This window comes from Polistes dominula, unplaced genomic scaffold (assembly GCF_049000335.1).
Source record: "Polistes dominula isolate Pdom_NZ unplaced genomic scaffold, Pdom_raw_medaka contig_73, whole genome shotgun sequence".
Lineage (NCBI taxonomy): Eukaryota > Metazoa > Arthropoda > Insecta > Hymenoptera > Vespidae > Polistes > Polistes dominula.
In genome coordinates, this window is record NW_028300951.1 from 6,948,252 (window position 1) to 6,970,306 (window position 22,055).

Here is a 22,055-nt window from a genome sequence, read left to right on the forward strand (position 1 = left end):
AGGATTATCTGGATATAAAAGAAACAATATGTTTTATTCAAAACTGTCACGATAACGCTTTTTTATTGAATTACTTTGAAATTAAAATATTTTCCTCTGTTTACATTAGTATCATTTATGTTTAATTTTCCTAGCTAAGAACAACAACAGCAGACTATGGTTGAGAATCACAATAAACAATAATAATAATCATTCTTTTTAATAGATCTTACAAAAATTTTAAAGCATACGTCCAATATTGCAATGAATTAATTCAACATTTATGGCACAAATACAAATTCTATATTAATGTATAATAATTTTAGAAAAAAACATTTTATGAATTTGTTTACTTCACCACTTTGGAAGATATTCTTATTTGATCTGCCATTATTATCCATAATAGAGAATTGAAGTGTAAATATCAATTCTTTACAATAAAAGTTAGAGATTTATTTAAATAATTATATCATTGTTACCTAGCATCGAACTTACAATTGTTTTTTTTAATATAATACAGTTTAGAAATTCCTTCAAATATATATATTTATATTTATTTATTTATTCATTTATCAAATTAGAAAATCACAACGTTAAAATAGAGATTTGTATAATTAATATAATATATAATTGTACTTAAAGTTCGAAACGAGATAATATTCTAACATTTAGAAGACGTCATAAATTGGTATTTCGGCAGGATTTTCTGCTGAGTCTTAATATCTCTAAATGTGAATTTAAAAACAAAAAATAAGAAAAAAAATAAAAAGAAGTATAAGAACTATTTTTTTTCTTTACCTTTAAACTTCCGTTCAAAGATAAGAATATATTTTTATGAACACTTATATAACGAATCGAACACCATTAAAATTCTCTTCAATGGAAGAAAATATATTTACTTTGTCACTTTAATTAGCAAAACTAAAAGAATACCTTCATTTCCTCTTTCACTTTTTATATTACATCTTTGATCCTCGCATAGTAGGGATAATAGTTATTAGTAGTATGAAACTGCATATATTTTACATGTATATAAGGAAAAAAAATTCATTTCTTTTTTCCCATATATTTTTGTTAGTCTTGCCTTCTATTCCCAAGATTATCCCGGCCCCCACAATCCAACAAAATTATATTCACCAGCATAGAACTCTCATATAGAGTTGCCATTTTTTAAACAATTTTACCATTTACAATAAATTCCTATTTATCATTCTATATTATTTCTCTTTCTTTTTCTTCACCTTTTTTTTGTTATTTATCTTCTTTTTGTTACATTTTCATTTTTTGTTTTATATATATATTATTATTATTATTATTATTATTATCATTATATATATTATATAAATAATTATATAATTATATAATATATATATAATAATATATTATAACATAATATATTATATATATTAATTATATAATATACATTCTACTAGATTCCACTAATACCTTTATAAGTTTATTGTTTTTTTGCACTTAACACAACCCCAGCTTGTTTAACTTATTTTCTCTCTATTTCTTTTGCACTTTTAAATCTAACAAAAGTTGAAAATTTTTGTCAGATGATTAGCAGATTTGAGAGGAGATGATCCCACGTGTAAAGTTGTAAAAGATAATTTAAGTATCTAGATTTTAAGTAGCCTTCATTTGCCCATACCGACAAGAGCTTCATCCATAAGCTCATCGTCTGTAATGCAAGGTGAAGCGGAGTGTGGGGACGGCGGTATAATTCTGGGCGATGGTGCAGGACTTTTAACAATGTGTACGCTCAAAGACGGACTTGGTGGAAATGTTGGTGGAGGTGGTGGTGGTGTATCCCTTCTTATCGGAGCCGCTTGAGTCATAGCTCTTTCTGATATAGACGTAATGCTTAAATTCTTGTTTGTATCTTTTGGGCTGGAAAAATCTAATAACATTTCGGCAGCCTCTTGCGAATTGGAAGTAACCAATTCTGTTGTGTTCCTTACTGGAACAATAGTCGATCCTACATCGCTATTGACCATACCGCCGATCGTTGTTGAACTTGTTGAAACGACCGACGGTGATAATTGTTGCTGCTGCTGTTGTTGTTGTTGTTGCTGTATCTGCTGCTGTTGTTGTTGCTGTTGCTGCTGTGATGATGGTTGTTGTTGCTGCTGCTGCTGTTTTTTATCCTCGACAGATTTGTTATATTTACCTAGCACAGTCTCGGCCGGTTTCGTACTCAGATTCAGGCTCTCGGTGTTGCTGTTAGTGCAACTGGCAGCATTTGAACCATTTCCAGTAGTATTGGAAGACCCGCCTGCCAATGGCGGATACATCGATTTTGATATACACAGGGATTCCGAACCTTTAGGAAGAAGGGCCATGACGGCATTGCTGTTATTAATATCATCCTTACTACTGCCAGAACCGCTCAACGTGTTACTTAAAAATTGCGCGGCAGGTCTACCTACCGATGTTTCCTGACAAGTGTCTCGAGAATCGTCAACGGATTGCATCGAAAGGTTGGTCGGAACATTAGAATCATGGGAACTGACCGCAGCTGGTGGTTGTAGCAGAAGACCACTTGTACTATCGGATCCAACGTTAATCGGCACTGTCGTTGATGTCGGCATTGTAAGATTGTCGGGTTTCGTCTGTACGTGATCACGTCGGTTTTGTGTACCCTGCGTCTGATCGTCTGTATTACTTTTCGCAATCGACGATACGGGATTGGAAATGTTTTGAAGCTTAACTTGATCTGCCATTTGTTTAGCGGCGAGATTATCCAACGATTTTCCAGATTCTGATAATTTTTTCTCGCTGTTATCAACGTTAACCCGCGCAGACAACTTTGGTATTTGAAACTTGGTGTCAAGTTGCTTCATCAGACCATCGACGACAAGCTGTGGTGATAAACTTGGTAGACTGGAAGTAAGAGAAGCATGTGCAGCGAGTAGCTTGAAAGCTCTTTCGCTTTCATTTTCTTCGCGAATACCGGAAGGACTGGACTTCCTCGAATCCGTCATACTTTTAGATCCAAATATATTTTTTTCTGTCGATTTTGGCATCCTCAATTTGTCGCGATTACGACTTAGATCGGTTGCACTTGAGCTTGTTGTTTTAGGTGATCCTAAAGATTTTGAAGTTGAGGTCCCTTTACCCAGCAATCCACTGCTACTACTACTAACACCACCTACAACTCCCCCCGCATTACCACTGCTAGTATTTCCTCCAGACATTGACTTCAATGCTGACAAATTGACTTTTTGACCTAACAAGCCAGTTCTATTTCCACTAGTGCTACTACAACTAGATGAACCAGGTAATTTAGGTGATGTATGAGATTGTGGCTTCTTTGATGCAGGTCCAGAATTTACACCAGGTTTTAAACCTGTATGAGCTTTAGATGATCCATTTCCTACTACTGAACCAGATGATACTGTTGTAGAAGGTACTCCAGTAACTGACGTAACAGCGGTCGATGAAAGTTTTATACTCGTCCCTGACTTTGAATCTTTTGTACGTGTTTTATTGATTGTTATCTTCATGCCATCTGAACTATGTTTCACCATATATTCTGCAGGATTTTTTGCGTCGATTGATGAATTCTTGATAACACATTTCCCCTCAACGTTTTTAGTCGATGAACTACTAACGCTCCTTTCCTTTTGACTACTCGTACTACAGCTACCTCCTCCACTGCTCGTCTTCTGTCCGCCGTTTCCTCCTTCATCAGTACAATGTTGAGCATTTTTTAATTTATCTATAACTGCGCTAAGAGAACCCTTCCTATTTCTTGCCTGTTGTTGTGCAATGGTCGACTTGGAAATATCAGAGCTACTAGAGGGCGGTGTGTTACCACCACTGTTAGATGCAGTCGATTGAATCTCGGTACCAGGTATTATATCCAATTGTTTGACTTTAGTAGTAGAAGATTTAGTCTTTGGACTTTGATGACCACTCGTACTCCCAAACGTTAACGACGTTTTCCTTTCCTTATCACGACTAGAATCCTTGCTGGAGGATGACGAGGAAGACTTGATTTTGGATGATATAGAATCACTAGTTTTGCTGGAAGGAGAATTTGTTGCTGACTTCAGGGCGGACATACTTGGCTTTCCTGTACTCGTCGAACTACCATGTTTCGGTGAGGACGTTCCATGCTTTGGACTAACGCTGGCAGGTACTGACATATGTTTAGGACTACTGCTATAAACAGGTGAATGTTTTGGACTTTGTACAGGTTTGCTGGTTGATTGCTTTAACGTGGGACTTGATTTACCAACAAGGACAAGCGGACTACTGTGTGTCGGGGATGGACTGAATTTTCTTATTGTAGCTGAAGGAGATGATGGTCGTGAGCTTACACTTGGAGGGGATTCAGTGGGTTTGATGCTTACGGAGACAGGTTTGGATAAAGGATCTTGTTTGCATGGTAATTTATCTGGTGGTCCCATAGGATTATCTTCCCTTTTACGTTTACGTCTTTTCTCTAATTTTCCCTTATCTTCTGTTGATTTACTTTTTGAACTTTTTCTTTCTCTACGCTCTTCCGTCATAGACTTAGTTGTTGTTGGTCCTGCTATTGGAGTTATTGTTATAGAACTTGGTAAACTGGCTTGTGGCGATGATGTTATAGGTATAATCTCGATTCCAGGTCTCCTTTCTAAGCCCATGCCCGTAAGTACAGAATTATAATTTGTTGTTTGACCAACTGTACTATTTGAAATTGGTGTTATACTTACTGATGGGGGCACGAGATTTTTATTCTCTTCAAATATATTAGGACTCTTTTTCTCTTCTCTTTTTTTAGACTTACGCTCTCTTTTGATAATATCATCCACACCCTGTACTTCGTGTACTTCGACTATTTCACTTTCATTATCCAAATCGTAATCAGAACTTTTGTCGGTACTTAAAACATCGCCCTGGTCGAGGTTAGTAAAATCAATACCACTGGTTAAACTAGTAGCTGAAGTTGGAGTAGACGTTCTAGTTTCGTTTGTGTTATCCCTTCCACTGGTTGGAGTACCAAGCGGCGTAGAATCAGAGCTTGAACTTTCTAATAATATTTCATTAGTATTATCTTCACCTTTCCTTTTAGGACTGCGCCAAAATCCTTCTGCTACTTTCCTTTTGCGTGTCTTTTTGGTCTTTTCACTCGAAGAGGATGTATTTGTTAATGAATTTTTCGCTTGGCCCAGTAATGCGCTCAGTTGTAGAGGATTTAGCATAGCAGCAGTTGCTGTATCGGATTGGCCGGAATATGACGGAAACCCGATACTATTCTCCGTTCCGGCATCTAAAAAAGACTGCTGTTGTGGTTGTTGTAAAGTTTGCTGTCGTCCAATAGTTCCATTTCCATTACTTAAGTCAGATTCTTGCCTGATTTTTGTGTCTGCGTTAGTGAAGTCAGGCATATTAGAACCAGCCTGACCATTCTGATCTTTTCCAGGCCCTATATTTGTGTTGTAATTTCCATTTCCACCACTCATAGTATTAACTGGTAGTGCGCTTCGACCTTCCCAAGTCTTCATAAGTGTTCTCATTGTCAATGGTATACTGAGACATTTTTGTAATACTTTACCAGTTAAATCTGAAATTTGTTCTGCATTCATCATGCTTACACCGTAGAGTTTGCATTTCAATGCAGATATATCCGCTAGATTTAATTCTGCTGTTGCCATTGTTTCTTCAAATGGATGTTCCAGGCTTATAGATATTTGTTGCCATGAAAAAGCGCTTACCTCAAATATTATCGTATGTTCTGGATCTATACGTGCCATAGGCCTTACGCAACTTGAAATTAAAGAATTGAAGAGAGCTTGTTGGCGCAGATATACAAGAATTTGTGGAACATGTGCTGGATGTGTGAAAGGAATACTGCCTATTAAAACTCCTTCCATATGCTTATTTTCCGTCATGAAATAACAATGATGTTGATCCGGCAAAGTCTGTAAAGATATTTCACATGTGAATACTAATACTTTATTTTATTTATCTATTAAAATATAATATTTTGTTTGAATATATACTTACAACAAAAAGTCCTCTATTATTTCGACCATCTAAAGATCCATCACTAGCATGTTGTACTATTAAACTTAACAAGGAATGAGGCGAGGATACATCAGCACATTCTAATTCTGTTACTTTTTGTATCCGTTTTACTAATTCCATACACATTGGCATTTTCTTAGTGAGTTTTAATACAAAACAGGCAGGTAACATTGATGAATTTGTTCCAGTCAAGGGAGCATATGATGGAGTGCTAGAAAATTATTATAAGTATAAATTAACATTCATTTCTCTATTTTAATTGTATTACCTTTTTAACATAAGAACAGATTAATTACCTTTTTCCTGTATTACTTCTATTTACAGTTATAATACTAGTAGTAGGCAGCTTGTGAGCAGTTGAACCTTCCATACAAACGGTAACAGAATGACCAATTTTTCTTTTAATAACAGTTTCGGGATTTAAAACATCGCAAGTACGATTTTCTTGATCTATTAAATCATAGGGTGATACAAAATATGTTAATTTCATAGGATGTCCTCCTTTTCGTCTTTCTAAAATTCCTAGAAAATAATAAGATAGTAAGTAGAATAAAGAAATCTTTAATATAATAAATAATATTTCTATATAAAATAATAAAGTGCATACTAACCGACTGGACTTTTATGAACAAGATTAAAAGGTTCCTTCATAAATGTTTGAAGTTGTGCCAGAACGCCTAAATCGGCTTCCAAAGATTGTAAAGCACTAAATGCTTTACATTTAACTTTTTTATCCGCATTTAATTGATATATAGAAGACAAGCCTTCCAGTTGTGTAGTAAAATCCACAAAATCACCACGGGATAAACAAGAAGCCAATACTTCACAACTCTGCAATTTTTTTTATATAAGTTATGACATTTTTTTTTAAATATATAATCATAAAATTATATTATTTTACTTGTTGCTCGCTTTTTCCTTCATGATGAATTTTAACATCTTTGACTACGCCTGTTGTTTCCAACAGAACTTCTAAGAAAAACATATCTGATGATATAAAAAGCTCCGTACCTGGTGGTCCTGACATCATGAATTTTAATCTATAATAAAATATTAATTGTAAAAACCTGCTGAAAAATTATATACAGGATGTTTGAGATTTTTCGGCCAAATGACATATTTATACAACAATGTTTTATTATTTTCATGCATAGAATAAGCTGGCACCATTTGGTTGGAAGAACCTCAGATATCTTGTATATACATATTATACTACAATAAACAAATAAAAAATAAATACCCTAATTGTCTTGATAAACTTTCCAAACGTTCTACCATAGATTGTAATGATGTAACTTTTATGGAATGCTGTAAAGTGTCTAAACATTTTTGTAGTTGATTTTTTTCAACGCTGTCGATAGCAAATCGTTTGTCCTGGAATAATAACAATAATATTAATAAATGACAGTAAGAAATAAGTGTAATAAAATTTTTGGATAACTCACCAACATAGTCATACGTAAATTTTTAGCAGTCTCGATTAAAGATTTAAATCCTGATGCCTTCGACCGCAATTTCTCCATCATCAGCTCCATTTGCCATTCATTTCCCTTATCCACTCCTGTTTCACTGGTACTAGGAAGTGGTTGCCCATCTGTAAGGAATTCATTATATAAAGATATTCATTTTTAACACGTTGCCGTACACTTTTAATTTGACGATCGTGCTCAGAAATACAAAGATCGGACAGCTATAGCCGTCATTTGCGATAACGTGTTAATTATTTCTACAATAACATTTTAATGTAAAGTACGTAGAACCAATAAAATGGAAATATAAATTCTACATACACACACACACACATATATACATATACATATACACATTAATTTCATTTATATTATTGTCTTATACAAGAAGCCATTTTTTAATTCTTCTTGGAATGAAATTGAAATGTGAAATACGTAGAAATAATAAAATAGAAATATAAATTTGATACACACAGACGCACAAAACCACGAAAGGAATGTGTTTGTGCGATAACTATCACGTGAACAACAATCCCCATACCCGAATTTAACTGGCATAAACTCACTTGAGGGCTTTTGCCCGTTGCCCGCATCCATATATTCCAGGAAAAAGTACAGAATTCACAGATATCTACTTTAAATGTAATAACCGATGTGTTATTTGTTGATGTTCGATACCATGATATTAAATTATTTTAAGCAACTGCATTCTTCAAGAATACATCTTTGCGTCTGTACAGTTTAACCATAAATAATAACAGGAATTAAGATACGCCCATAAACATTTAGACTCCACAGAAAAAAACTTTAAAGGAGAGAACACTTCTTTAACAAAATGTCATTATCAGAAGAAGGCGCCATCTTGATTTCTGTCATGGCCAATTTCATTTCTTAACCAATCAGAATATTTCACTTCTCGATCAATCACATCTTCGAAATAAATGGCGCAACATTCAATTCCATTAACGATCTATCTTATCGATTTTGATTAAGAAAATATTTAATAGAATCTGCAAAATAGAATATTGATACTATAAAATAAGAAAATATAAATTATTATTTATATTAGCAACATATTCCTTAATAAATATTTACTTTATATGTTACATTTTTAAAATTATTTTCTAATAATCTTCTAAGTAACATGTCTAATTATGTGATCGTTGATAGAAAAATTTCCATGTGTACTCAATTAGTATAATAGCTAACTGCGCATGACTTCTATTAAGTAAATTTAAATTTCAATTTTCCTATTTCTAAAAAATAATATTATTTTATCATAACGCAAACAATAATGCAATAACAATATTAACAACTATAATAAAAAATAGAGTATGACGTTAATCGTTGAAATAATATTGTAATATGTGATATCTGGATGACCTTGATGACCTCGTAATAGTTGTTCTGATAAAAAAATTATAACAGAAAAATAAAAAATATTAGTATTTTGCAATATAATCTACAATTACTGATATCTTACGAGGTTACATTATTTTCATCTAAAAAACTTGCTGGGGGGTCTAATGTGTATTTAATTTACAATATCATTAAAACTAAGCGACGACGACGACGACCATCATCAGAAGATTGTAACCACGCGGTAAAAAGAGTAATATATAGTGTTCTTAATTTTTAATTAGTATTTGATTTTATAAATATTTATATTATGGCTATAATAAAATTTTATAAACTACCTGGATTAAAATCAGCCCAATTGAATAAAAAATTAAATGATATCAATAAATTATCAAGTATAGTAAGTGATCTTAAAACTGAATTATGCTATTACATTGAAGTTAAAGAAAAATTAAATGAAAAAGAATTAAACTTATTACAATGGCTATTGAATTCGCCCATAGAAACAGATACACTAAAAAATGTTAGCGTATTTGATAAAGATAATAGTTCAACTACCGTTATCGAAATTGGTCCAAGGTAAGTATTCATTTATATTAAAATATAATAGTTTTATTGTAACCAATAAATGCTACCTTGTTACAGATTGAATTTTTCTACTGCATTTTCAAGCAATGTAGTATCCATATGCAAATCGATACAATTGGATAAAGTAACTAGAATAGAAGTATCAATCAGATTTTGTATCGTACACAATGGTACATTGGACCATGATACAGAATCTAAAGTATGTAAATATATTAATTAGTTTCATCAGTTTTAATTTTATGTAATAAAATAAAAAAATAGACATATGACATACTTAATATGATGAATTTTTATTATTGTAGATTGTAGATGTTTTACATGATAAGATGACAGAATGTAGATACATGAAACCTATAGAAAGTTTTGATCATGGATTTAAGCCTGAAAAATGGTTTGAAGTAAATATATTAAAATATGGAAAAAAAGCTTTAGAAGAAGTAAGCAGTCACTTAGGTAAACGTCATTAAATTCAAATATACAATAATGATTTAATAAATTAAAATGAAAAATTATTAAAAAATGATTTATTTCTTCATGATATAGGTTTGGCTTTTGATGATTGGGATTTAGATTATTATACAAATTTGTTTCTGCATAAACTTAAACGAAATCCAACAAGTGTTGAATGTTTTGATTTGGCACAATCAAACAGCGAGCATAGTCGACATTGGTTTTTTAAAGGAAAAATGATTATTGATGGGAAAGAAGAGGAGCGATCTTTGCTCGATATGATCATTGATACACAAAATTATTCAAATCCAAATAATGTTATTAAATTTAGCGATAATAGCAGCGCTATTAAAGGCTACGAAATAAACTTGTTACGACCAATTGATTCGTCTAAATGTAGTCACTTTAATGTAAAGAAAGTTAAACAAGATTTAATATTTACTGCGGAAACACATAATTTTCCAACTGGTGTTGCTCCATTTAGGTAAAATTTAAATTATTTATTTATTGTGTATCTAACTATTAAATTCCTTTTATACTTTTTATGATGAATAAATAAAATTTGCAGTGGTGCTACAACAGGAACAGGAGGACGTATTAGAGATATACAAGCTATTGGTAGAGGAGGCTATTATATTGCAGGAACTGCAGGATACAGTGTTGGAAATCTTCTCATACCAGGTTTCTTATTTATCTAATATATATGAAAAAATTGTTTAAATTATATATAATCGTATCCTAATTATATCTGATATATATTTTTTTCTATAAAGATTATAATTTACCATGGGAAGAAAAAGAATGGCATTATCCCGGTAATATGGCATCGCCGTTACAAATTATAATTGAAGCAAGTAACGGAGCATCTGACTATGGAAATAAATTTGGAGAGCCAATTATATCTGGTTTTGCACGTTCCTTTGGTATGCTAGATCACGAAAATGTTAGAAGAGAATGGATAAAGCCTATAATGTTTACTGGAGGTGTTGGTACAGTAGATGCAAATATGACAAAAAAAGAAATTCCAGAAAAAGGTAAGCAATAAAAATGAAAATATTATATAAGTTATATTAAAATATTTTTTTTTTTTTGTAGATATGGAAGTTGTAAAAATTGGAGGACCTGTTTATAGAATTGGTGTTGGCGGTGGTGCAGCAAGTTCTGTTGAAGTATGTTTTCTGCAAATAAATTATTTCGTTAATGTATCTTTTATATTTGATTACACGTTCAATAATTTATAGGTGCAAGGTGATAACAAATCGGATTTAGATTTTGGAGCAGTGCAAAGAGGCGATGCTGAAATGGAACAAAAATTAAATCGATTAATTCGTGCATGTGGAGAATTAGGTACAAATAATCCAATTCTCAGTATTCATGATCAAGGTGCTGGAGGAAATGGTAAATAATATTCAATTAGTATATATATATATATATAATGCATATAATAATATTCAATTATTCATTTTTAGGCAATGTACTGAAGGAATTGGTTGAACCAGCTGGAGCTGTAATATTTACAAAGAAATTTGAACTGGGTGATCCTAGTATCAATACATTAGAATTATGGGGTGCAGAATATCAAGAAAATGATGCTATTCTTTGTAAACCAAAAGACGTCGATTTGCTCAATCGAATAGCAAAACGTGAAAAATGCCCAATAAATTTTGTTGGAAAGGTAACTGGAAATGGAAAAATTATTCTTTCGGAAGATGATAACTTTGATTTATCTAAATATGAACAAAATAATGTAAGGCATCCAGTTGATTTAGAACTTGAATTAGTACTTGGAAAAATGCCGCAGAAGGTGAGAAAACAAAATTTAAATTATTTACTTAATTTAATATATCCATAAATACTACATTAACAGAAATTTTAATAATTAAATGTACTTATTATTTGTAGACATATAATCTTACAAGAAAACAGCTACATTTATCACCGATCTGTTTGCCTAATGACTTAACCGTGAATTTAATTCTCGATAGAGTTTTACGTTTGCCTGCAGTTGCTAGTAAACGTTATTTAGTAAATAAAGTCGATCGTTGCGTCACTGGATTAATTGCACAACAACAATGTGTTGGCCCATTGCATACTCCTTTAGCTGATGTTGCTGTAACCGCTATTTCAATGTATTCGACGGTAAGAAAATGCAATTACTCATTTCTATTTCTAGGAAACATTGATAAAAAAATTTATTTACATATTATTTTAGCATGGAATTGCAACATCAATTGGCGAACAACCGATAAAAGGTCTTGTGAATGCATCTGCAGGAGCGCGTATGACAGTGGCAGAAGCCTTGAGTAATTTAGTATTTGCTGCAATTTCAGATATTAAGGTATATTTAATATATTAATAATATACTTATATTACTAATGTACAATCAAACGTATGATTCTATTTTTAGGATGTTAAATGTAGTGGAAATTGGATGTGGGCCGCAAAATTGCCGGGTGAAGGCGCAGCTATGTATGAAGCGTGTAATGCTTTATGTTCTGTTATGAAAGAATTTGGTATAGCTGCAGATGGTGGTAAAGATTCTCTTAGTATGGCTGCACGTGTAGGAAATAATGTTGTTAAGGCACCAGGAACACTCGTTATTTCTTGTTATGCACCATGTCCTGACATACAAAAAGTGAGTCAATGTCTGTTTTATTATTATATTTGATATGCATGTTTTTTAATGTTTGCATTTTAATAGGTGATAACACCTGATTTAAAAGGACCTTCAACTGGAATGAAAGGACATTTAATTTATGTTGATTTATCCAATGGAAAAAGTCGTATTGGTGGGACAGCTTTAGCACAAGTCTATAAACAACTTGGTAACGATGCACCAGACGTGGATAATGCAAGTTTAATACAAAATGCATTTAATGCTACACAAAAATTGATCAAAGGTAAATATCTTTTGAAGATATATATATATATATATATATATATATACATTTTTAATTTTATTTAAATAAATTAATAAATATATTATATGTACATATAATAATAATAATGTGTCACAGAGGAAAAAATATTAGCTGGTCATGATATAAGTGACGGAGGATTGATCACTTGTATATTAGAAATGGCATTTGCTGGAATATCTGGATTGGATATTAATATTTCACATAAATCTGGATCTCCTATCGACATTTTATTTTGTGAAGAAGTTGGATGGATTTTAGAAGTAGAAGAAAATAATTACGAATATTTAATGAATGTATTTAAACAATTCAACGTTCCAGTATATTCGATAGGAAAATCTGTTGGTTTAGGATTTCAATCGAAGGTATAATTTATACATGTTCATTTTCGCAAAATATTTATTATGTATTATTGAATTGAATGATTATTTCTATTTTATAGGTGACTTTTAAAGTAAATGGAAAGATAGTATTAAATACTACTATCCAACCATTAATGTACATGTGGGAAGAAACAAGTTATCAACTAGAACGTAGACAAACTAATATTAAATGCGCTCAAGAAGAATTCAATGGACTGAAAGAAAGAACTATTCCTGATTATAAATTAACGTTTGATCCTGACTGTAAGCCTCATTCGATAGAAAAATTGTTAATCTGTAAGTGTAATTGTTAATTAATATATATGAATTTTTTACAATAACATTATTACGTGTATTCATATAACAATAATATCTTAAATTGTATTACAGCTAGTATAAAAGTTGCTGTGGTTCGTGAAGAAGGTATAAACGGAGATAGAGAAATGGCCGTGTCTTTGGAACAAGCAGGTTTTGAAGTTTGGGATGTAACGATGCAAGATTTGTTAACCAGTAGTGTTACGCTCGATAAATTCAAGGGTATTATTTTCCCTGGTGGATTTAGTTACGCAGGTAAAGTATCATGCTTATTTAATAAAATAATTAATAATAAGAATATTAACAAATATTCTATTTATAAATGAAAATTATTTACAGACGTATTAGGTTCTGCAAAAGGATGGGCAGCATGTTTGAAATTTAATCCTCTGTTACAAAAACAATTAGAAACATTTGTTAATTCCAAAGACACGTTTAGTTTAGGAGTGTGCAATGGTTGTCAATTAATGAGTTTGTTAGGATGGATTGGAAAAGATAATGGTAAATTAGTACACTATATAGAAAAATAGAAAATTTTAGCATGCAGATACTAAAGATTACTTTATGATTATAGGCTATAAAGAAGAACCAAGTATTGTCTTAGATCATAATATATCAGAGAAATTTGAATGTCGATGGAGTAATGTTAAGATAGAAAAATCACCGTCCATCATGCTGCAAGGAATGGAGGGCAGTGTATTTGGTGTATGGGTCGCACATGGTGAAGGAAGATTTACATTCCGCAACAGCGAATTATTGCGAACGCTGAAAGAATTAAATTGTCTTGCTATTAAATATACTGATGATTGTGGTAATACCACTGAAAAATATCCGTTCAATCCTAATGGTAGTATAGGTGGGTTGAGATACATATATATATATATATATATATATATATATATATATAAACTTATTCGTAAAAAATTATAAAATATGGATTGTTTTAATTTCAGAGGGTATAGCTGCAATATGTTCAGCGAATGGTCGACACTTGGCTATGATGCCGCATCCAGAAAGATGCACACAAATGTGGCAATGGCCTTGGAAACCTGTAGAATGGAAATATGAAAGGTCCCCCTGGCAACGTATTTTTGACAATGCGTATGTGTGGTGCTTATCACAAAAAAATTGAATGTATAAAAATGCTAGAGAATGTTACATGAATATGTATGATGTCATCAATGAGTTTAGAATATTTGTAAGAATAAATTCATTATCTATATATCATCATATGTATGTAAGATTTACTTTCTTTTGCAAAAAAAAAAAAAAAAAAATACTTTTTTCTAACATTCTCGATAAATTTAAGATTTATGTAAGTTTTGTTACTTTCTATTTTCAGTAATTATCACTATATGGTCAAATGTGTATATAATAAAAAGATTTTGAAAAAGAATCATTCTTCATATGGATTTTGTCTAACTTTGAAAACTTGATTTAAAGGCTCAAAAGATGTATAATGACTTGAGGCATAGATGTCATCCAGTTGTAAATCACATCGTAAAATAACTACACCAGATGGATTAACTTTAACTTTGATCTTTGTATGTGGCAATAAGACGCCATAGTTCACATCTTCATATAAATCCTAAAAATGTTCATATCATAAGTATTTACGTTTGCATATTAAATAAGTGATGAATTTTAATGTTAATAACTTACTTCTACTTTGTATCCTCCAGGGAATTGCAAACCGAGTTCTTTTAATGTGACTGAAACATCCGAAGGTGTACCATCTGTTCTTCTATTTAAAAATGCTATCGCATAAGAATAATACGATTGATGTATCGGCGTTATCGGTCGTGCCCATATTTCAATACCCTTATGCTACAAAAATAAATCAATATTTTATTAACAAATGCAATTTATATATATATATATATATTCAATTGTAGTGTGTAAAATTAAATTACTAACTTTATATATACGACGACCTTGTATACCAAGTGGATCTTGGTCGACAGCAATTATTTTCTTGTTTTGTAAAATAGCTTTGTATTCTGGTCTAATCGTTCGAAGATCAACCGACATTAACAAAGGTGCTGCTAAAATAGCCCACAGAGCCATTTGAGTTTTACTTTGCTCATAACTTAAACCAAAATTACCGATAATTAACATATCAGGATCGTTCCAATGTCCAGGTCCAGCATTTGGTACAATAGAGTCTTGATTGTTTCCATAATAATCGATAATAGTTTCTAAACTGTGCCACGAATCTTGTATGTCATCAAAATTTCTCCACAAGTTGCAGTGTTCTATTATCGCTGTGAAGTTTGGCTAAAAATTGAATTAATTAATAGTTTCATTATATATATATATATATATATATATATATATATATATAATGACATAGACATATATATATATATATATATATATATATATATATATATGTCTATTACGAATTAAAATTAACTATATGAATACAAGCAATTAAATGAATGAAAGTGTAGTAAGATTCTCCTAATAACTTGTACTTTTACTGTCAACCGAGAGGAAAAGTCTATGGGACTATTATTATGCTCGTTATTATTCTCGAGTAATTTAATTCTTTTCGTGTAACTGAATAATACGTGTGTGTCTCTCAGTGTACATCTCTTGTTTCCTAACATAAGTATAGTACTCTCTTTTTCTTTCTCTGTATAGAGTTACCTATAATATGTATGATAGTCTATCTCCCCACTCCATCACTCTCACTCGCTGCCGATCTCGTGTTTATCAATCCATAGCTTCTCTTCGCGTAGTAGTCAAGATTACGGTGATCACAGCTAGAGAGAGAGGGTTAGAGTGGGGCGTACCCGTAACAGAGGACTAACGACATGGTATGCCATTGTGTAGACAGAGCTAGTTTTATGCTTGTTAAGAAGAAAAAAAGAAAAGGAAAATCAAAATGAAAAAGCAGAAAAATGTACAACATTGTTATTGAGATGAGAGAAACTTTAAAGGGAAAATATTTGAGAAATTGATAAGCTTGGAAAAATGATTAAATAATATTTTATAAAAAGAAAAAAAAAGAAAAATCATGAATATTATTATATAAAGTTTATAATACTGACCTTCATACCAGCATATATTTGATAAACAGGCCAACTGCACGAGTATATCATAGATCTACCTGTTTGATTCAGAAAATATCCAAATTCGGGATATCCTGAAATATTAAATGATATAATCATTTTATGTTTATTTTAATATGATTGAAATTGTATATATTAATTATTTCATTAAATTGGAGTAAAATAAAGAAGATTTTATTTTATTGGAATAAACATTCATTATTAATGCTTTAATGTTAACATACCTCTGTCCATATCTGATGGATGTGCATAACACCCATCCAATTTTACATAATCTACATCCCAAGATGCAAAGGTCAGTGCATCAGTATCTAGATGTCCGATAACTCCAGGATAACCAGCACACGTGTAATTGCCAAAATCTTCATAAATTCCAAATTTAAGTCCCTTCGAATGAATCTGAACAAATACATATACCATAAATAATAATAACAATATTAAATGATATAATATTTAATATAACAAAGCTATAAAAATTACTTTATATAGTTGTAAAGATTTAGTAGAGTCTGATCTTAAAATTCTTTAAAATAACATAGAAAAGATTATGTTAACTTACATAATCGGCTAAATTTTTCATTCCATATGGGAAACGTTTTCTATCTGGGACCAACTGGCCATCATAACTTCGGTCTTTCTCTAACCAACAATCATCTATATTAATATATTCATATCCTACTGCTGCATATCCATCTGCTACAACTATATCAGCCATTGTTCGAAATAGTTGGTCGCTGTGATATAAAACAATAAATAACATTAATAAAAAATAAGCAAACTTTACAACATAATAAAACCAGAAATACATAAACAATTAATTGTAATATCAAATATTATTTGTCGCAAATAAACCTTGAATTCATTTACTTATTATAATAAAAATTTGTTTATATAATACAAGAATAACAAAAAATATGAATCAAATAATAAAGGGTATAAATATAACATTTACCAAGTATATCTATCTGATTAACATTATTAATCACAGAAATAGAATCAAATAAATTAAAATGAATAAAGAATAATAACAAAATTTCCAAATTAAGCATGTCGATGTAACTGCGTTGGACATAAAAAGAAGAAAGTAAAAGTATACATTACCTTATACAATTGTCAGGATCATTTTTGCAGTCGGTGTTACATCTGAACCTTTCCCATGCCAACCATCCCATGGGTGGCGTCCTAGCTAATCCATTTTCCAAAGCTATTACCACATTACTTGCCGACACAAGAAAGCACCATATCCACACGTTTAGCACCATTTCTGCAAATACTATGCACGTCTTAATACTTTATTTTTTGTATATATTATTTTTTTCTTTCTCTTTCTCTCTCTCTCTCTTTCTCTCTTTTGATCCAATTTAATGAACAAACTTTAATGAAATATATTACAAAGTGATTTTGGTTGCATAATTTTGGAAAAAAAGAGAAATTATAAAAGATGTATGTTTGTTGTTATCTTTTTTTTGTTTTCTTTAAAGAGACACAGGGTTAAAAATGCACTGGGATCTCGTCATCAGGACGAAGACAAGATCTCCATAGGCATCTTATGCTGCTCCTGGCACACTGATCTGATATAAGACTTCCAAGCCAAGAGCACTTTCACCCAATGCCCCATTTCATTTTTATACACAACCACCTTCGTTTAAACTCGTGTACATTGGTCTCCTCGCACAAACATACGACACACATAAACACACAACTATCACTTTTAATAGTGGTGAGATTCATCGCCGGTATATTGCACATTCTGTTTTTTCTTTTTTCTCTCTCTCTCTTTCCTCCTTTCGATAGTCATGTACGAAAGGTACAAGATACCCGTAAAATGCTCGTTTTTTTTGTTTACCTTCACAAATTTTTTCTTTTTCATGTTTAATTGACCATCGTATTCTCTCTCTCTCTCACACACACACTCACTCTTTTTCGAATTTATTTTTTATAGGTTATACAACATACTCCCGTCAAATGGCAAGAATTCTGTATGTATGTGTGTGAGTATATCAAGTGTGTGTAAATGAGTGTAAGTAGAGAACAATTGTATATAATTATTATTTTAAATTAATTAATTTAAATATATAAACGAAATGATTATCAAACGTGATCGAAAACGCGAGTATATTTATATATGTGGAACAAAGAGAAAGTGATAATTGAAGTGTAAAGCGATTTTACAAAAAAAAAAAAAAACTTAAAAGGAAATTACAAAAAAGAACAAACTTACTAATTTTTAGATCGATTGTACAATGAATTTTATCGAAATAATAAAAAAAAAGATACTTTATCTTGTTATCTTAATTTCTAACAGAATATTTGCTTCTGTATTAAAATAAAAGAGAGAGAGAGAGAGAGAAAAAGAAAAAAAAGAAAAACATATGAATATATCTACATAAAATCTTCGTATCTTCTAAAGCTTTCCAATCACTTAGGCGTGTTCTTTGATTATGATTTCATGTATCTTATCCTATATTCTTCTAATCGAGATAATTTTATCTATGTGAATATATACAATATATATGTACATTGTTTACATGTATATGTGCATACAGGTTATTTCAAAAGTTACTTTATTGTCCGAGAAATTATAAATTAATTGAATCAATTGATAAATTAATTTAATTTTCTAATCTCTTGATTAAAAATCTTTTAGGACAACCTATATATATAGTAAATAATAAAATATTGTAATAATATTAAACTAAAAAATATTTTTTATGATTCAATATTTTTTTTTCATAGTAAAATAACTTTTGGGGTAACCTATATATATCTTTCTCGCCCTTCTCGTTTTCTTGGTATGTAATATAAATGAGTAGGTGGTTTTAAACGTGTGAGAAAGAAAGAGATAGTAAAGAATTTAATAAACGCAATGACGACGGAATATGAATGGCATTGGATATTACTAAAGACGATAAATATGTACTACTACTATACGTATTCGTAATGTATTATTCACGTGATTTAAACACAAACCGTGAGAAAGTTCGAAAGAAAATCTATGAGCCCGGAAATCAAAAGTATTATAACTAAACAAGAAATATATATATATATATGTATCTATATACAACAGATCTTTATGTCTCTTACGAAATCAGAATGGCAATCGAAAAGCGAAGGTATCTATCGGACAAAGGAAATGTCACACTAAATACGATAATGATTTATTCGATGTTACTAAATACTCGCCATATTTAACAATTCAATACATTAAACAATTCACTAATTTTTATTTTTTTTCATTTTAATATATTATTTTAATTTAATATATATATATTACGAGAAAAATTAAATAAAAATGATTATCTAATTTTTAAGTTATTGTAGTTATTTATTATCCTAGAATAATTTGATGTTTAAAAAAAATAATACGAACTTTGAAAATTCACCAAAAATGCGCGATATATTCGATTATTTAAATTGCCCAAAAAATCAAAAATTTCTAAATTATTTTTTTCAAAAAAACAATTACTCTAATAAAATTTAACATTCTTCTTAGAAAAACAACATAAAATAAATAAACATCTTAACTAATTTGTATATAATTGTAGTTAATGTTAAGTAAAAAAGAATTTTGATTTAAAAACAAGAAACTAATACGAACCCTCGAAAAATCCGCCAATCAACGTTTTTGATACTTTTTTTTTTTCGAAAAAACGCGCGAATTTGAAATAATACCGAGTAACAATGTTTCTTTACAGCTTAATCTTTGGAAAGATCGCACAAACTATACTTAAGTTACATTCACGCGAGTAAAAAGAAAAAAAGAAAATAAAGGCATACCTTATAACACGAAGTAAAACAGCCTATTGCAATACCATTGATATATACACTCGTTTAGGTAATTTATATGTCATTTATCTTAAACAACGATCGACATTATGATCGACGAAAAAGAATAAAACAAAAAATATTTTTTATCAATAAATTAATTCTAATCGAATGATCCACATAAATCACTGCAATCGTTAATAATTATAATCATGCATCTAATCTTAAAATATTATATTTGTATAAAAATGAAACTTTATACTTTTTAAAAAATATGTTACATAATATTTATATTATATGATAATAAATAATTAAATAAATTTAATAAAAGAGTATGTAAAAATTGTATTGAATCTTAAGTACCGGTGTATACACGTATCTAACGATTTTAAAATAATTCAAATGGAATTACAAATGCAACTACCAGCAAACTTGTCAAACAGTGTAACATTTATGGTCTTTTGTGCATTCGTGTGTATGTATGTGGTTAGTATTTGTACAACTGTAAATTCTGTCATTATTATTGAATATAAACATTAATAATATTCGTAATGTTTTTATGAAACGTTTAGGAGTAAAAGTAATAACTACTTGAATATTACTTCCTAGATGTGTATAACACATTATCAATAAGGCTCTCTTAAAACCACTCCATTACTTTTATTTATATATCTATTTTTAGGTATGTTTCACTATAATAGCATTTAAACTTTTTCTATTACTATTTTATAATCCTTTTTTATATATTAGCTTTTTTAAATAGACAAACTTATTTCATTAAATTAAAAAATATATAAACCTTGTTTGCGATGATAGGTATTTAAATAAAGACCTTGAATTTATTTTCTTTTTCTTTTTTACGGTTCTTTTATCCTACTACTTCTTTAACCGCGTAAAGTATTTTAAGAAAATTGTTTGCATGCTTATTTGTTAATTTTTTTCCTCTTCACAATTATTTTTGTTTCTTTTTTTAGAAGTTAAAAAAATAAATGTATATCAAGGTTAATGAACATTATACTGTTTGGGTGCATATAGAACAAGGATAACATAATAAAAGGATAGCATAATATTATGTGTATTATTGCGATCACTTTAGTTAACCTCGTTCTTTGTGAACTCATTGTTTTACTGCCCTCGTTTTTTAATCTTTTTTATTTTTTACTATTATTATTATTATTAATATTATTATTATTATTATTATTATTGTCATCGTGGTATTACGTAAATATTCGACGTATGTAAAACGAATGAAATTTTTTGTATATTTTCCTGCACATGTATGTGAATGTATGTCAAAAATAAAATTAATTACAATCAATTATCTTGATTAAGACGGATATCATTTTTGTCAGTTGGCTTTTAATTAATCTATTTTTCTTGTTATCGATAGTAGTATATATATATTATTTGTATTTAATATCAATTGCATTTATCGTGTGATCATTTTAGATCATTTCAATATTTGTTTACTCCTCATTCTCCAAAAAGAAGAAATAAAAATAAAAATAAAAACAATGATGTTTATTTGTTATTTAAGATTGTAAAAGAAATATTTTTCCTTAAATAATATTTAAAATGTTTTTAATCAAACAAAATTTCTAATGCGTCTTACCTTATTCAATAATATAGATATTATAAGTTCATCGGTGATATACTACTTATTAATCTCTTCGAGCTCAGTTCGTTTTATATATAAGCTCGTTTAAAGTACTTCTCTTGTATGTTTAAAGTCAATTATTGGATAATCCTTTA

The 22,055-nt window shown here is 30.2% G+C and overlaps 3 protein-coding genes and 1 long non-coding RNA gene across 9 annotated transcripts; 2 read left to right on the forward strand and 2 right to left on the reverse strand.

Moving 5' to 3' along the window:
- Positions 1 to 31: 31 nt before the first annotated feature.
- MED1 (Mediator complex subunit 1) lies at positions 32 to 8,380 on the reverse strand. Of its 2 annotated transcripts, XM_015326072.2 has the most exons (9): positions 8,036 to 8,380; positions 7,446 to 7,594; positions 7,241 to 7,374; positions 6,902 to 7,040; positions 6,612 to 6,831; positions 6,297 to 6,522; positions 5,980 to 6,211; positions 2,412 to 5,894; positions 2,096 to 2,305 (listed from the first exon to the last, which is right to left on the reverse strand). In XM_015326072.2, the coding sequence occupies exons 1-9, from the start codon at positions 8,064 to 8,066 to the stop codon at positions 2,186 to 2,188; spliced, it is 4,734 nt and encodes a 1,577-aa protein (XP_015181558.1). In that variant the 5' UTR covers positions 8,067 to 8,380; the 3' UTR covers positions 2,096 to 2,185. The 2 variants fall into 2 exon arrangements, with proteins under 2 accessions (XP_015181557.1, XP_015181558.1); XM_015326071.2 differs by having other exon boundaries at positions 32 to 5,894; positions 8,036 to 8,374.
- A 241-nt stretch (positions 8,381 to 8,621) lies between these two features.
- Positions 8,622 to 14,697, forward strand: Pfas (phosphoribosylformylglycinamidine synthase). The gene is made up of 19 exons (XM_015326089.2): positions 8,622 to 9,407; positions 9,474 to 9,615; positions 9,719 to 9,869; positions 9,960 to 10,350; positions 10,435 to 10,547; positions 10,640 to 10,900; positions 10,962 to 11,035; positions 11,108 to 11,264; positions 11,336 to 11,670; positions 11,769 to 12,005; positions 12,079 to 12,204; positions 12,274 to 12,501; positions 12,568 to 12,766; positions 12,884 to 13,149; positions 13,227 to 13,443; positions 13,537 to 13,716; positions 13,801 to 13,962; positions 14,036 to 14,317; positions 14,415 to 14,697. The coding sequence occupies exons 1-19, from the start codon at positions 9,139 to 9,141 to the stop codon at positions 14,591 to 14,593; spliced, it is 3,969 nt and encodes a 1,322-aa protein (XP_015181575.1). The 5' UTR covers positions 8,622 to 9,138; the 3' UTR covers positions 14,594 to 14,697.
- Positions 14,698 to 14,720: 23 nt separating this feature from the next.
- On the reverse strand, positions 14,721 to 22,047 carry LOC107069104 (alpha-N-acetylgalactosaminidase). 5 transcript variants are annotated; one of them, XM_015326097.2, is made up of 8 exons: positions 21,916 to 22,047; positions 17,640 to 17,802; positions 17,098 to 17,272; positions 16,763 to 16,937; positions 16,518 to 16,612; positions 15,379 to 15,738; positions 15,124 to 15,288; positions 14,721 to 15,049 (listed from the first exon to the last, which is right to left on the reverse strand). In XM_015326097.2, exons 2-8 carry the CDS (start codon positions 17,798 to 17,800, stop codon positions 14,858 to 14,860), a joined length of 1,323 nt encoding a protein of 440 aa, XP_015181583.1. In that variant the 5' UTR covers positions 17,801 to 17,802; positions 21,916 to 22,047; the 3' UTR covers positions 14,721 to 14,857. The 5 variants fall into 5 exon arrangements, with proteins under 5 accessions (XP_015181583.1, XP_015181578.1, XP_015181582.1 ...); XM_015326092.2 differs by having other exon boundaries at positions 17,640 to 17,811; positions 21,916 to 22,009; XM_015326096.2 differs by lacking the exon at positions 21,916 to 22,047 and adding an exon at positions 19,509 to 19,765.
- On the forward strand, positions 19,512 to 20,638 carry LOC149032679 (uncharacterized). Its single transcript, XR_016176480.1, has 2 exons — positions 19,512 to 19,651; positions 20,234 to 20,638. It is a non-coding gene; the product is annotated as an uncharacterized LOC149032679 (long non-coding RNA).
- Positions 22,048 to 22,055: the final 8 nt, after the last annotated feature.

Coding starts and splice junctions, on each gene's coding strand:
- MED1 (XM_015326071.2), bottom strand. CDS start 8,066: ATGGATGCGGGCAACGGGCAAAAGCCCTCAA. Junction 7,595..8,035: donor CAACGGGCAAAAGCCCTCAA/GTGAGTTTATGC, acceptor AATTCCTTACAG/ATGGGCAACCACTTCCTAGT. Junction 5,895..5,979: donor ATAATAGAGGACTTTTTGTT/GTAAGTATATAT, acceptor ATATCTTTACAG/ACTTTGCCGGATCAACATCA.
- Pfas (XM_015326089.2), top strand. CDS start 9,139: ATGGCTATAATAAAATTTTATAAACTACCTGGATTAAAATCAGCCCAA. Junction 10,901..10,961: donor AAAAGAAATTCCAGAAAAAG/GTAAGCAATAAA, acceptor TTTTTTTTGTAG/ATATGGAAGTTGTAAAAATT. Junction 13,150..13,226: donor GTTTAGGATTTCAATCGAAG/GTATAATTTATA, acceptor TCTATTTTATAG/GTGACTTTTAAAGTAAATGG.
- LOC107069104 (XM_015326097.2), bottom strand. CDS start 17,800: ATGGTGCTAAACGTGTGGATATGGTGCTTTCTTGTGTCGGCAAGTAAT. Junction 15,739..16,517: donor AAATATATGCTGGTATGAAG/GTCAGTATTATA, acceptor TTCAATTTTTAG/CCAAACTTCACAGCGATAAT. Junction 15,050..15,123: donor CTGGAGGATACAAAGTAGAA/GTAAGTTATTAA, acceptor GAACATTTTTAG/GATTTATATGAAGATGTGAA.